Source organism: Callithrix jacchus, chromosome 11 (assembly GCF_049354715.1).
Source record: "Callithrix jacchus isolate 240 chromosome 11, calJac240_pri, whole genome shotgun sequence".
NCBI classification, from domain to species: Eukaryota; Metazoa; Chordata; class Mammalia; order Primates; family Cebidae; genus Callithrix; species Callithrix jacchus.
The window spans coordinates 108469225-108482411 of NC_133512.1; the positions used below are offsets into that span (position 1 = coordinate 108469225).

A 13187-nucleotide genomic window follows, 5' to 3' on the forward strand; every position below is an offset into this window, starting at 1 on the left:
TCTCCCCAAGCTCAGGTCATCCTCCCACCTAAGCCTCCCAAGTAGCTGTGATTACAGGCACATGCCACTTTGCATGGCTGATTTTTATATTTTTAGTAGATCTGGAGTTTCACCAGGTTGCACAGGCTGGTCTCAAACTCCTGGGCACAGTGATCCTCCTGCATTGGCCTCCCAAATTTCTGGGATTATAGACATGAGCCAACCAAGCCTGGCCTAAATAAAGTTTTATTGCAACAACCACACCCATTTGTTAGCTTGATATCAATGACTCTTTTTGCTGCAAGGCAGAGGTGAGTAGTTGCGACAGACTGTATGACTCATAAAACCTAAATATTTACCGTCTGGTCCTTTACAGAAAATGTTTGATGTAATTTATCATCCAATCCAGACACTTTTGAAAGTGTAAGGGGGTGTACTACATCATAGTGGGACAACAGGCATAAGCTGAGGTGGTTCTGGGCAACCAGGCTGTGTGATCACTCTCCTGCGACACCCATAAAGGACTGCGAAATTGGCACCAAAATATGTGACTTTGATGATTCACAGTAAAAACATGCAAATTTCTTTCTGAAGAATGATAGATAAACTGTATCTGAACACATCTCTATGTGAAACATCTATATTCTAAATATAGATTTTATAAGATAGAAAATTGAGTAAAACCTCTTCTTGGCCTGTAAATTCTGGCAGTCTTGTCTGCAAAATGAGGAGAAAACAGGAAGAGGAAGGACAGGAAGCGGAAGCATCCTGGCCCAGGTGCTCCCGGCCTTCTGGCAGGATTCATGGGGCCCAATGGGAATCCAAGGGAACCATCCTTCCCATCTGCAGGTGGTCTCTCTCGTATAGAAGTGTATAGCCTTCTCTGAAATTCTGACTGCCAAGAATGAGATTGGTGGTGATTGTAGCCGCTGGGGACTCTCCTCAAGCATCTGAGATCTTTCCCACAGTGGAATCTCAGTTTCACCTGCAGTCTTTTGGTCACCATGCTGCAGTAGAGCCACACAGGCAGCCACCGGAATCACCGCCAGGAACTTCGCTTCTGTCTCTGGAGAAACCCTCTTAGTTATCAGTAGGCTGTTCCTCCAGACACGCCCTCCCTTCTTTCCACCGTGAGCTGTAGGTTGATGGTACATTGCTGACCAGGGTTCTTCATCTGCTCCTCAGGAAAATCAAGAATTGGAGAAGGGCCTGACTGTAAGAAAGGAGCACAGGTTTCTTCCAAGGTGACATCATCAACCAGAGGCCACCTTGGGTCCCCAGATTCTCACTTAGAATTCCTCAAGGACAAATCTCACTTAGTAGAACCTCTACTGGGATATTGCCATTTGGGGGAAATGGACTTATAAGCCCAAGCGTGTCACGTGTATGAGAGGGAGGCCACCGGTGGAGACTGCCATGGAGAGAAGAGCAGAGCAGCTACCCTACCCGAGGGCAGTAGCTGCTTCATGGCAGCTGGTGGTTCCTGTGTGGAGTGAGGGCCTGGTCATGCCGGAGCCTCAGACTCCATCAAGAGATCCCAGAAGTCTGAGTGTTAATATGAAATTTCCAGATGTTTAAAACAGTGGTTATCAATGAAAAGAGTATGCGGGCCAAGTAAAACCTGTCTGTGGGCTGACCGTGGTTTTACGAGTTTGGTTCAGTCTCGGTTTGGAGTTAAGAACCTCCTGGCCTTCACGCTGGCAGGAATAATAACGGATCACCTGTTAGGAAGCATTTTCCAACAGGGGCTAAGGTTAAGGATATGTCTGTGGAGTAGTTTATCTTTGTAATAGACCCACTGATCCAGGCGGTAAGGGAATGTCTTCCTTGGCCCATTGAGTACGATGGTCCAACTCACTGGGCTAAACTGCAGGCACGTAGCAAGTGAAGCGTTCTAGATAGAAGCTGCCCACCCTTCCTCACAGGGGGTGGGGTCCCCAGTCCCTAGAGCAGAACCTCTTCTCTCTTCGCTGTGTCTGCTGCAGTCACCTTGCTGTTTGGGCTTATGGAGCCTGTAAGACCAGAAAGGACTCTCCTTCCATTGGTTCCTAACTGTCTCATAATTTGCCCAGTGTAGATGATGACCATGTTTTGTTCATAACAGGATTGAGAACTGAGATGTTCTGTTCTTTTCTCTTTTTGTTTTGCCAGGCTGTGTTGCCAGGCTGGAGTGCAGTGGTGCAATCTCTGCTTGCTGCAATCTCCACCTCCTGGGTTCAAGCAATTCTTCTGCCTCAGCCTCCCAAGTAGCTGAGACTACAGGTGCATGCCACCACACCCAGCTAATTTTTGTATTTTTAGTAGAGATGGGGTTTCACTATGTTGGCCAGGATGGTCTTGATCTCTTGACCTCATGATCCGCCCACCTTGGCCTCCCAAAGTGCTGGGATTACAGGCATGAGCCACTGCGCCCGGCCGCGAAATGAGATTTTTAAAAATCTTTATTGTTACTTATATTTCTACCTCTTAAACAGTAGATAGAGAACATAATTGAAACCTTTCTTAATGACTCATGTGATCCAGAGTTACCTTCATTTTAAAGACAAATGGTTCTGAATAGTTTTCATAAAATACTGTAATTGCTTACACAATATACGGGGTTTTTTTTTAAGAGTCTAGGTCTCTCTGTCACCCGGGCTGGGGTGCAATGGGGCAATCATAGCTCACTGCAACCTCCACCTCCTAGGCTCAGGAGATTCTTCTGCCTCAGCCTCGTCAGTAGCCCGGACTGCATCTGCTCACCACCACCCTCAGCTAACTTTTAAGCAATTTTTTGTAAAGATGGGGGTTTTGCTATGTCGCCTAGGTTAGTTTCAAATTCGTGGCCTCCCTGGAATTGGTCCTCCTGTCTTGGTCTCCCATGTTGCTGGGATTACAGGTGTGAGCCACTGTACCCAGCCCACATACCTAGTTTTAATATGCATAATTTTAAAAGTTTTGATCTTTTAAGGGTATGTAAGGCTATTTTCTTTTTTTTTTTTTTGAGATGGAGTTTCACTCTTGTTACCCAGGCTGGAGTGCAATGGCGTGATCTCGGCTCACCGCAACCTCCGCCTCCTGGGTTCAGGCAATTCTCCTGCCTCAGCTTCCTGAGTAGCTGGGATTACAGGCATGCGCCACCATGCCCAGCTAATTTTTTGTATCTTTAGTAGAGATGGGGTTTCACCATGTTTACCAGGATGGTCTTGATATCTTGACCTTGTGATCCACCCACCTCGGCCTCCCAAAGTGCTGGGATTATAGGCTTGAGCCACCGCGCCCGGCCTGTATGGCTATTTGCTAATAGCCAGTAGACTGTTTACTCTTTGGCTTCTATCTATGGAAATTTACTGGTTGTTTTTAGTATATACACTTTAGTATATACACTTTGAAATACAGTGTTTTGCTGTTTAGGAGCTTTCAGTAAAAGCGTTCCCTTCCAGGCACTGAAAGGCTTTGTAAATAGAGTGTTATTGAAAAACTGATTGTTGAATGTTGCCAATTTTTTTCTGATTCGAGCTTCCCCATTCCTTCCCATGAAATGTAATGCACATTCCTCAGATGTCATTTTTTTAAATTTTTTTGAGACAGGGTCTCACTCTGTCATCTAGGCTGGCGTACAGTGATGTGATCATAGCTCACTGCAACCTTGAATTCCTGGGCTCAAGCTGTCCTTTCACTTCAGCCTCCCAAGTAACTGGGACTGCAGGTGCACATGACCACACCTGGCTAATTTCTTTCTATCTTTCTTTCTTTTTTTTTTTCAGAGCTGGGGTCTCACTATGTTGCCCAGGCTGGCCTCAAACTCCTGGTCTCAAATGCTCCTCCACCTCAGCCTCCCAAAGTCTTGGGATTCAAGGTGTGAGCCACTGTGCGCAGCCTCAACTGTCATTTTTTTAAATTCTTAGGATAGAACTTTTCCTCAGTGTCAGGAAAACTGTTTAGGGTTGACACAAAAACTCATGTGTGATTCTTCCTTTGCCATTTCCCACTGTAGTCGGATCCTGACCTCCCAGCCGATGTGCAGACACCATCTTCGGTGGAACTGGGGAGGTATCCAGCCCTTCCCTTCCCGGCCTCTCAGTACATCCCGCCCCAGCCATCCATCGAGGAGGCACGCCAGACCATGCACTCCCTCCTGGACGACGCCTTTGCCCTTGTGGCCCCCAGCAGCCAGCCTGCTAATGCCGCAGGTGCGGGCCCAGGAGTCCCACCAGGCCTGCCCGTGAACAGCACCCCTTCCCGGGAAGAAAGGCGAGCCACCCAGTGGGGGTCCTTCTACAGCCCAGCCCAGACAACCAACAATCCCTGCAGTGTAAGTACTGGCCTAGAATTTTCTGGTGGACAAGATGTTAAAGCTTTGTTGCCTGACTCCTCACTTTGAGGCATTTGATAAGAATTAAAACACGGATGATGGATCTTAGTTTTGATCTTCTACTAAATTCATTCTTAATGTTGGAAGTATCCTTTTATGCAGGTTTACAGGCTCATGCCCGTAATCCCAGCAATTTAGGAGCCCAAGGCGGGAGGACTTTTGCTTTGCCTAGGAATGGAGGGGGATTTTATGGAAGCTTCTTTCTGTGTTCCTCACAGTGTCATGAATGGAGGTGGGGTAACTGTCGAATGCATCCTTGTTGATGTCTCCAGAAAAGTTGCAGTTTAGAATGTATCCAGATCGTTCAGCTTCTTGTACAGCCACCTGGTAATGGAGAGACCCCTGAGGTTCTGGGACTGTGGGCAGCCAGTCCCCATGTGGGCAGTGATAGCCACCTTCAAATGTCAGCTTCCCATCTTAGGGGTTGACATTTCAGCATTTCATCTGCCTTGGTTATCATTTATGTTTTTCTTAGACAGTCCTTTAAAATTTACCTTCCTGAGAGACAGAGAAGAAGTAAAACTCAAGGAAATAAAGGTAACATTATTTTTTACTAATTTCAGATGAAATTATTGGACTAAGATTTGACACTGAAGAGAAGCTAATAGGTCGCAGTATGAATTTATTAGACAGGGAGTGTTTATACTGGTCCACCTTATGATGGTGAAATTGAGTGGCAATAATCATATGGTAAAATATTTTTTACCTCTGAAATAGGTTTGAATTTTCAAAGTGGGCCTTTAGCAATAGCTTGTTTCCTTCGGGGCATAAGTGGCATGGAGCCTACAGTATGGGTAACTGCTGTCATGTGGGGTGGGGTGGAAATACCAGTCAATTGAACTATTCTTGTTTTTAATTTTTAAATATAACTTGTTCCAACAGATATCTTCAAAATTACAACTAGTTTATAATTCAGGAAATGTGTGGTACAGAGCAAACCTCGGTGATAAAATAAATGTGGATCCCACCGCCATCTGGTCACTTTAAACATTTCTCATTTGCTTATCCATTCAAATATATTTACAAAGCACCGGCTGGATTGCAGGTCCTCTGCTTGGGTGCTGGAGATAGAGTAGTGCCCAATACAGGCCCCTGACCTCCGGTTCTTGCATTCCACTGGAGGCTCTGTGGACAATCGAGACTGTAATTCCAGTACAGCGTGGAAGGTGCCGTGGCAGGAGGTGGTGATGTGGGAGGGGCATCTCGCAGAGCCTTGAGGTCTTTTGCAAAGGACTTTTGTGGACAAAATAGCATCTCTGTGGAGGTCTCAAGGATAACTAGTGGTTGTCAGTTGAAGAATGTTGCAGGTGGTGGGAAGTAGAAATTAAAGAGTATGAGACAGGCTTCTTTTGGACAAGAGGGAGGAACACAGCCTGCGTTTACCTTCCTTCCTGAGACATGAAAACACTGAAAGGACGGCTGGGCACAGTGGCTCATGCCCGTAATCCCAGCACTTTGGGAGGCCAAGGCAGGTGAATCACGAGGTCAGGAGTTCAAAATCAGCCAGGCCAAGATGGTAAAACCCCATCTCTACTAAAATACAAAAAATTAGCTGGGCATGATGGTGCATACCTGTAATCCCAGCTATTTGGGAGGCTGAGGCAGAGAATTGCTTGAACCCAGGAGGTGGAGGTTGCAGTGAGCCAAGATCACATCACTGCACTCCAGCCTGGGCAAAAGAGTAAGACTCTGTCTCAAAAAAAAAAAAGGAAAACAAAAACACTGAAAAGAGTATCTGGGTGACATGACATTAGACATTAGGCAAGAAGGGACAGGTATCAGTGAGAAGTGAATTGAGCCCTCTAGTTGCTCCAGCTTATGTCTGGAGTTTGTAGTCATGGTGCAGGGGCTAGCACACCAGGCAGAGCCCCGTGGTCTCCCTGAATTGAAGAAATGGAGTTTGGAAGTCTGGGGAGGAAAAGGCAGCTGCAGTTCACAAGAGAGAGTACAGGAAAGGAGAGAGATGTCCGAGCAGGATTGTAGGCATCTGCAGAGAATCTTTGAGTACTGATGGGTTTATGGGTATACAGAAACTACCCAAAAGGGCCCCCAAAAAAGATCAGAAAAAACAATCCTCAAAATTCACACAGGCCTGGGAATAAGCTGTTGCTATGGGTTGAACTCTGTTCTCCCCCAAATCACAAGTTGAAACTGTAACCCCCCACGTGACTGCGTTGGAGATAAGGGCCTTTAGGAAGGTGATTAAGAGTAAATGAGGCTGTAGGGGTAGAGTCCCCATTCAATAGAACGGCTGTCCTTAGAAGATGAGGAAGAGACTCCAGAGCTCTCTGTCCAACCAGGTTAGGACACAGAAGGCAACTGTCTGAAAGCCAGGAAGAAAGGCCTCACCTGAAACTGAACACTGCCAGACATGGATGTAAGACATTCCAGTCTCCACAACTACCAGAAAATAAGTTTCTGTTGTTTTAATCCACCAGTTCTAAGGTATTTTGTTGTGGCAGCCTGAGCAGGTGAACGCAGCGTCTTTCCCAGCAGTCGGTGGAAATTGCATGATTCATGCAACATCAGTTAGAGTACTCGGAAGCATTTGGCCTTAAAGCTGATCTGGTTCCACCTAACAAACCACAAAAGCATGACATCTAAACCCAAGCAAAACTCAAGAATATTTATAGAAACACAAAAATATGCAGCAGTCAGTAAGGTAAAATTAATAACGTCTGCATCAAATCAAACTAAACAGACAAACGGAGAAGCAGGAAAGTGACACAGATGATAGAATTAGTGGACAAGCGGTGCGCAGTGGCTCACACCTGTAATCCTGGCACCTTGGGAGCCTGAGACAGGAGGATTATTTGAGCCCAGGACTAACCTCGGCAACACAGTGAGACTCTGTTTCTACAAAAAAATGTAAAAATCAGCTGAGCACTACTTAGGAGGCTAGGGTGGGAGGATCACTTGACCCTGGGAGGCTGAGGCTACAGTGAGCCATGATTGCACCACTGCACTCCAGCCTGGGTGACAGAGTGAGACCCTGTCTCAAAAAAAAAAAAAAGAAAAAAAGAATAAAAAAAGGACTAGTAGACAGAATATTAAAAGAATTCTTATAATGGAGTTCCATAGATTAAAGAAGCTGGAGGAAAGAGTGTACACATTAACTAGAAGCATTGAAAATATTAAAGGACAAAAATCAAGCTTAGAGATAAAAACTATAGTCTCTGAGATGAAAAAATATACTGGATGGGATTGAAGGTAGATTGCATATTGCAGAAGAAAAAATTAGTGGGCTATAGTAATAAAAACAGAAACATAGACCAGTGGAACAGAACAGAGAGCCCACAAATAAATCCACATATATATAGTCAACTAATTTTTGACAAGGGCACCAAGAGGACACAATGGGGAAAGGACATTCTTTTCAGTAAATGATGAAGGGAAAACTAGATTTCCACACGCAGAAGAATGAAGTTGGACTCCTGTACACAAAAATCAACTCAAAATGAATAAAAGACCTATGTGTAAGAACCAAATTATAAAACTCCTAGAAGAGAACATGGGGGAAAAGCTCTTTGATATTGACCTTGGCAATGATTTTTTGGGTATCACACCAAAAGCTCAGGTTATAAAAGCAAAAATAAATAAATGGTACTGTATCAAATGAAAAAGCTCTGCACAGCAAGGGAAACATTGAAAATGTTTCAGTGAAAAAGGCAACCTACAGAATGGAAAAGAATATTATATACCACGTATCTGACAAGGACTTAGTATCAAAAATTTATTTTAAAAAACTCTTACAACTCAATAGTGAAAAAATAAATAATCCAATTTAAAAATTGGCAACTGATTTGAACAGACATTTTTCCAAAGAAGACATGAAAATGGCAAACAGGTATATGAGACAGTGTTCAACATCACTAGTCATCAGGGAAATACAAATTAAAACCTCTGTGAGGCTGGGTGCAGTGGCTCACACCTGTAAGTAATCCCAACACTTTGGGAGGCTGAGACAGGCAGGTTGCTTGAGCTCAGGAGTTCAAGACCAGTCTGGCTAATATGGTGACACCCCGTCTCTACTAAAAATACAAAAATTAGCTGGGCATGGCGGTGTATGTTGGTAATCCAGCTGTTGAGGTGGTTGAGGCACAAGAATCATTTGAACCCAGGAGGCAGAGGTTGCAGTGAGCCAAGATCATGCCATTGCACTCCAGCCTGGGTGACAGAGCAAGACTCTGTCTCAAAGCAAAACAAAACCCTTTAGGAAATACTGCCTCACATTTGTTAGAATGAGTTTTATCAAAAAAGTTAAGAAATAATAAATGTTAGTGAGGGTGTGGAGAAAAGGGAACCCTCGTACCCTGTTAATGGCAATGTAGATTGGTGTAGCCATTACGGAAAATAGTGTAAAGGTTCCTAAAGAAATTAAAAATAGAACTACCATATGACCCAGCAATCCCTGTTCCTGGTATGTACCCAAAGAAGGTAAAATCACCATCTTTTAATGATATCTGCATTCCCGTGTTCATTACAACACGATTCACAGTAGCCAAGGTATGAAAATAACCGAAGCATTCATTGATGGATGAATGGATACAGAAAATGTTGTGTATGTATACAGTGGAATATTATTTATCGTTTTCAAAGGAGATCCTTTGAAACACAACAATTTCTGCTATTTGCTACGACATTTATCCTTTTCAAAGGAGATCCTTTGAAACACAACAATTTCTGCTATTTGCTACGACATTTATCCTTTTCAAAGGAGATCCTTTGAAACACAACAATTTCTGCTATTTGCTACGACATTTATCCTTTTCAAAGGAGATCCTTTGAAACACAACAATTTCTGCTATTTGCTACGACATGGATGGATCTGGAAGACATTATGCTAAGTGAAATAAGCCAGAAACAGAAAGAAAAACATTGCATGATCTCACTGACATGTGAAATCTTAAAAAAAAAAAAATTACTAGAGGTGGGAGGGGAAAGGAAGGTAGATGGAGATCAAAGGATACAAAGAAGGTGATGTGTAGGCTAAACAAGTCTAGAGATCTAAAGTTCTAGATGAGGACCGCAGTTCATAAAATTGGATTATATTGGGGATTTTGTTAAATAAGTAGATTTTAGCTACTTTTGTCCCAAAAATGTATGTAAGATGATAAATATGTTAATTTGCTTCACTGTAAGTAACCATTTTACTATCTGTATGTAGCCAGTACTATTATGTTATAAACCTCAAACATACCAAATAGAATTGTTTTTAAAAAGATATAATGGCCCAAAATTTTCCAAATTTGGTGGAAACTGAAAATCCACAGATCCATCGGTTGGTGAACACTGTGTGCAAGAAACATGAAGCAAAGTATACCAAAAAATGCCATAGTCTAAATTGCTTCAAACGAATCAAAAAGATCTTAAAAGCAGCCAGATAACAAGAACACATTATATACAGTGGAACAAAGATAAGGATGACAGAAAAAAATCTCCTTGTCCAGAAGACAGGGAAACAAATCTTCAAAGAACTGAAGGACCAAACGATTAACCTAGAATTCTGTATCTAGCAAAAATATCTTTCAAAAACCAAGCTGAAATAAAAACGTTTTCAGACATATAGAAGCTGAAATAATGCATCACCAGCTGACATGCGTTATAAGAAATGTTACAAGAAATCTTTAAGGCAGAAGTACCATGATACCATATGAAGACCTGAATCTACAGAAGTATATGAAAAACAGTGGAAATGTAAATATGTATGTGGGGAATTATTTTTTAAAACCCTCTCTTCATTATTTAAAACTTTAAAAAGGATTGACTATTTAAAATGAAAGTAACAAGCCTATATTGTGGGGGGTAATAAATATATAGAAGTAAATATATGAAACAGCAGCACAAAAGGCCAAGAAAGGAGAAATGGAAGTTTGGTATTTTAATGTTGTGTTGTTCTAATGAAGCAGAATAATAGTGCTTACTGGTAGACTGTGATAAGTGAAAAACGCGTACTAGAAACCATGAATAAGCCAACAAAGGAGTCAAAATGAAATCATTTTTTAAAAGCACAAAACAAGGCAGAAAAGGAAGTGAAAGAAGAAAAGCACAGATAGGAAAAATTATAAACAGCTACCAACATGGTTGATTTCAATCCCGCCCTATCCATAATCACACTAAATATAAATAGGCTAAACATCCCTATTAAAGGGCAGAGCTTGTCCGTTTGGATAAAAAGGAAGATCTGAGTATGTGCTGCCTACAAGAAATTGTCATTAAATGCAAAGATACAAATAGGTAAAAAGGAAAAGTATGGAGAAAAGTTTGGAGAAAGATATGCCATACTAACACTAATCATAGAAAGCTGGAGTGGCCCTGTTAATATTAGCCAAAGTAGATCTCATAGTAAAGAATACTATTAAAGATTAAGAAGATCATTTCATAATAAAGTGGTCAGTTCATCTGGAAAACATAAAGTCTTACATGTTCATATACATAGTAATAGAGCTTCAAAGTACATTAAGCAAAAACTGATAAAATTGCATGTAGAAATCTACAATTATGTTGATGAGAATGTGAGCAACTGGAAGTCTTATGAACTGCTGGTGGAAATGTAAAATAGCACAGTCACCTTGAAAAACAGTTTGGCAGTCTCTTTAAAAAGTTAAACATACATCCTACCATATGAACCAGCATTCTATTTCTAAGTATTTACCCAGGAGAAACAAAAGCATATTTTCATATAGAGACTTGTACAGATTTATTTTAAATAGACCCAAAGAAAATAGCAGCATAAAATAGTATTCAATTTATGGATATACCACATTTGTTTATCCATTCACATGTAGGGTCTACTATTTAAAATAGGGTTCTCCAGAGAAATAGAACTAGGTGTGCATGTGCGCCCCCGTGTGTGTGTGTGTGTGTGTGTGTGTGTGTGTGTGTGTGTATGTGTGTGTGTAGAGAGCGAGGCGGGGAGAGACAAATGTACTTATTATGAGGAGTCAGCTCATGTAAGTAGGAAGGCTGAGAATCCCATGATCTGCTCTCTGCAAACTGCAAACCCATGGAAGCCAGTGGTGTAGTCTGAAGTCCTGAGGGGTGGATTCTAGTCTGAATCTGAAAGCTTGAGAACCAGGGGCTTCAAGGATGGGAGAAGATTGATGTCCCAGCTCAGGCAGTCAGGCAGAGGAAGCCCAAATCCAATCTTCCTCCATCTTTTTCTTCTATTCAGGCCTTCAACAGATTGGAACATGCCCACCCATATTGGGGAGGGCTGCCTTGCTGTCCACCAATTCAAATATTAATCTCTTCATGAAACACGCTCCAGACACACCCAGAAATAATGTTTAACCAGATATCTGGGGCGTCTGTGGCACAGTCAAGTTGATACATAAAATTAACCATTGCAGTATGTTCTAAGCAGTGAAGTGAATTCTGGCTGAGTAGTACAGAGCGGGCACTAAAAGTGGTTGAGACATGAGGCAGGAGAGGAAAACAAGAATCTGGTGGTTATGGAGCCTACACCTCATCCTGAGGGTGATGGCTGCACACGAAAGGGTTTTGAGCACGTGGAGACATAATTAGACATGCCTTTTTGAAAGAGTAGTCCCATTGTAGAGTGAAGAACAGTTGTCAGAAGCAGAGAGACCAGTAGAAAACTGTTGTAATACTTTTGGTGAGAGAGTTGGTGACTTGTGCTAGTGCAGTGCAGTTGATAAATCCAAGAAGAGGAATCAGCAGGTCTTCAACATGTTTAATGGCTGATGGTACTGAGCCAGTGCAGAAGAGGAGTTTGATAGTTCACAAAGGGGAAGAGACGAATCTGGAATACCAGTGGAGGAGCTTTCTTTAGAAATGAGGGGATATTCTTTTTCTAATGTAATGGGAAGGAGGAGGGAAAGGTTGGGCAGAGGTAAAATCAGCCTGTAGCTGGCTGGCAGGAGGTTGAGGAACCAGCCATCTCAGGACTTTAATCCTCACAGCAGAGAAGGCAGAATCATCCATTGAGAATGAGAGGAGAAATGTGGCAGGGCCAGAGGTTTAAGGGAGAGTAGAGATGTGAAAGACCTGTTATGGAGAATGAGACAGCACAGATGAGGGACATAGGAATTATTTCTTAGCCTTGAGGCTGGTTGAGATTGACTATCATGAAATTGCAGTGGCTGTAATGAAAATTCTGGAGTTTCATTGATGAACATTCAATACCAAGTATATGCATTGGGATTGATGAAGACCAGGGCTTTGTCAGGCACATGTGATGTGCAGGTGAGAGGGAGCAGTTGAAATGATAGACCAGGTGCCTCGACGGAAAGGTATGGAAAGCTAGGGCCATTTAAACATGCCAGAGCTCTGCTGATTCTTCCTCTCAAATCCATTCACACCAAGACATTAGTTGGAGCCACTGTCATCTCGTGAATAATCTCTGTGGAGTCTCAGATCTCCCTTTAATTATTTGGAAAAAGAGTGGAAGCTTCTTTTCCTTCTCTTCCTCCATTCTTCCATCACCCCCTTTCCCTTGTTTTGCCTCAGTTGAAGAACTCCACAAGGTTCCACGTAACAGCCAAGGGGATGGAAGCAGAGAGGGTCAGAAGGTGAAGTCATCTGACCACAGTTTCATATTTAATAATCCCCTCAGAACTCTATGAATGTGGAGATCATTGTATTCTCTTGGCATAAAGGAATAGGCCCAGGGATGTTAAGCCAGTCTGTCTGAATCCAAAGCCTCTACTTTTTTCCTCACAAAATAGATATTGTTCACAGGAGAGTGTCTGGTTTGGGAAACCATGGGCAGTGCTGGGGGATTGGTGAAAAGTATGGTCTTTGGAGTCCAAAAGACTGCAGGAGGAAATCACCTAATTTCTTTGTGAGTTGGTTTCATCAATAAAACAGAGGCAGTGAGTACTTTGTTAGT

At 42.6% G+C, this 13187-nt stretch overlaps 1 protein-coding gene across 2 annotated transcripts in view; it reads left to right on the top strand.

Annotated features, from left to right (window-relative positions):
• The window catches only part of KIAA1549 (KIAA1549 ortholog), a 153055-nt gene that overhangs the window by 119027 nt on the left and 20841 nt on the right, over nt 1–13187 (top strand). For both annotated transcript variants that reach the window (XM_035254639.3, XM_035254640.3), the window contains exon 16: nt 3956–4273. In XM_035254639.3, coding sequence (XP_035110530.3) covers nt 3956–4273 — 318 coding nt within the window. The remainder of the gene's footprint in view (nt 1–3955; nt 4274–13187) is intronic.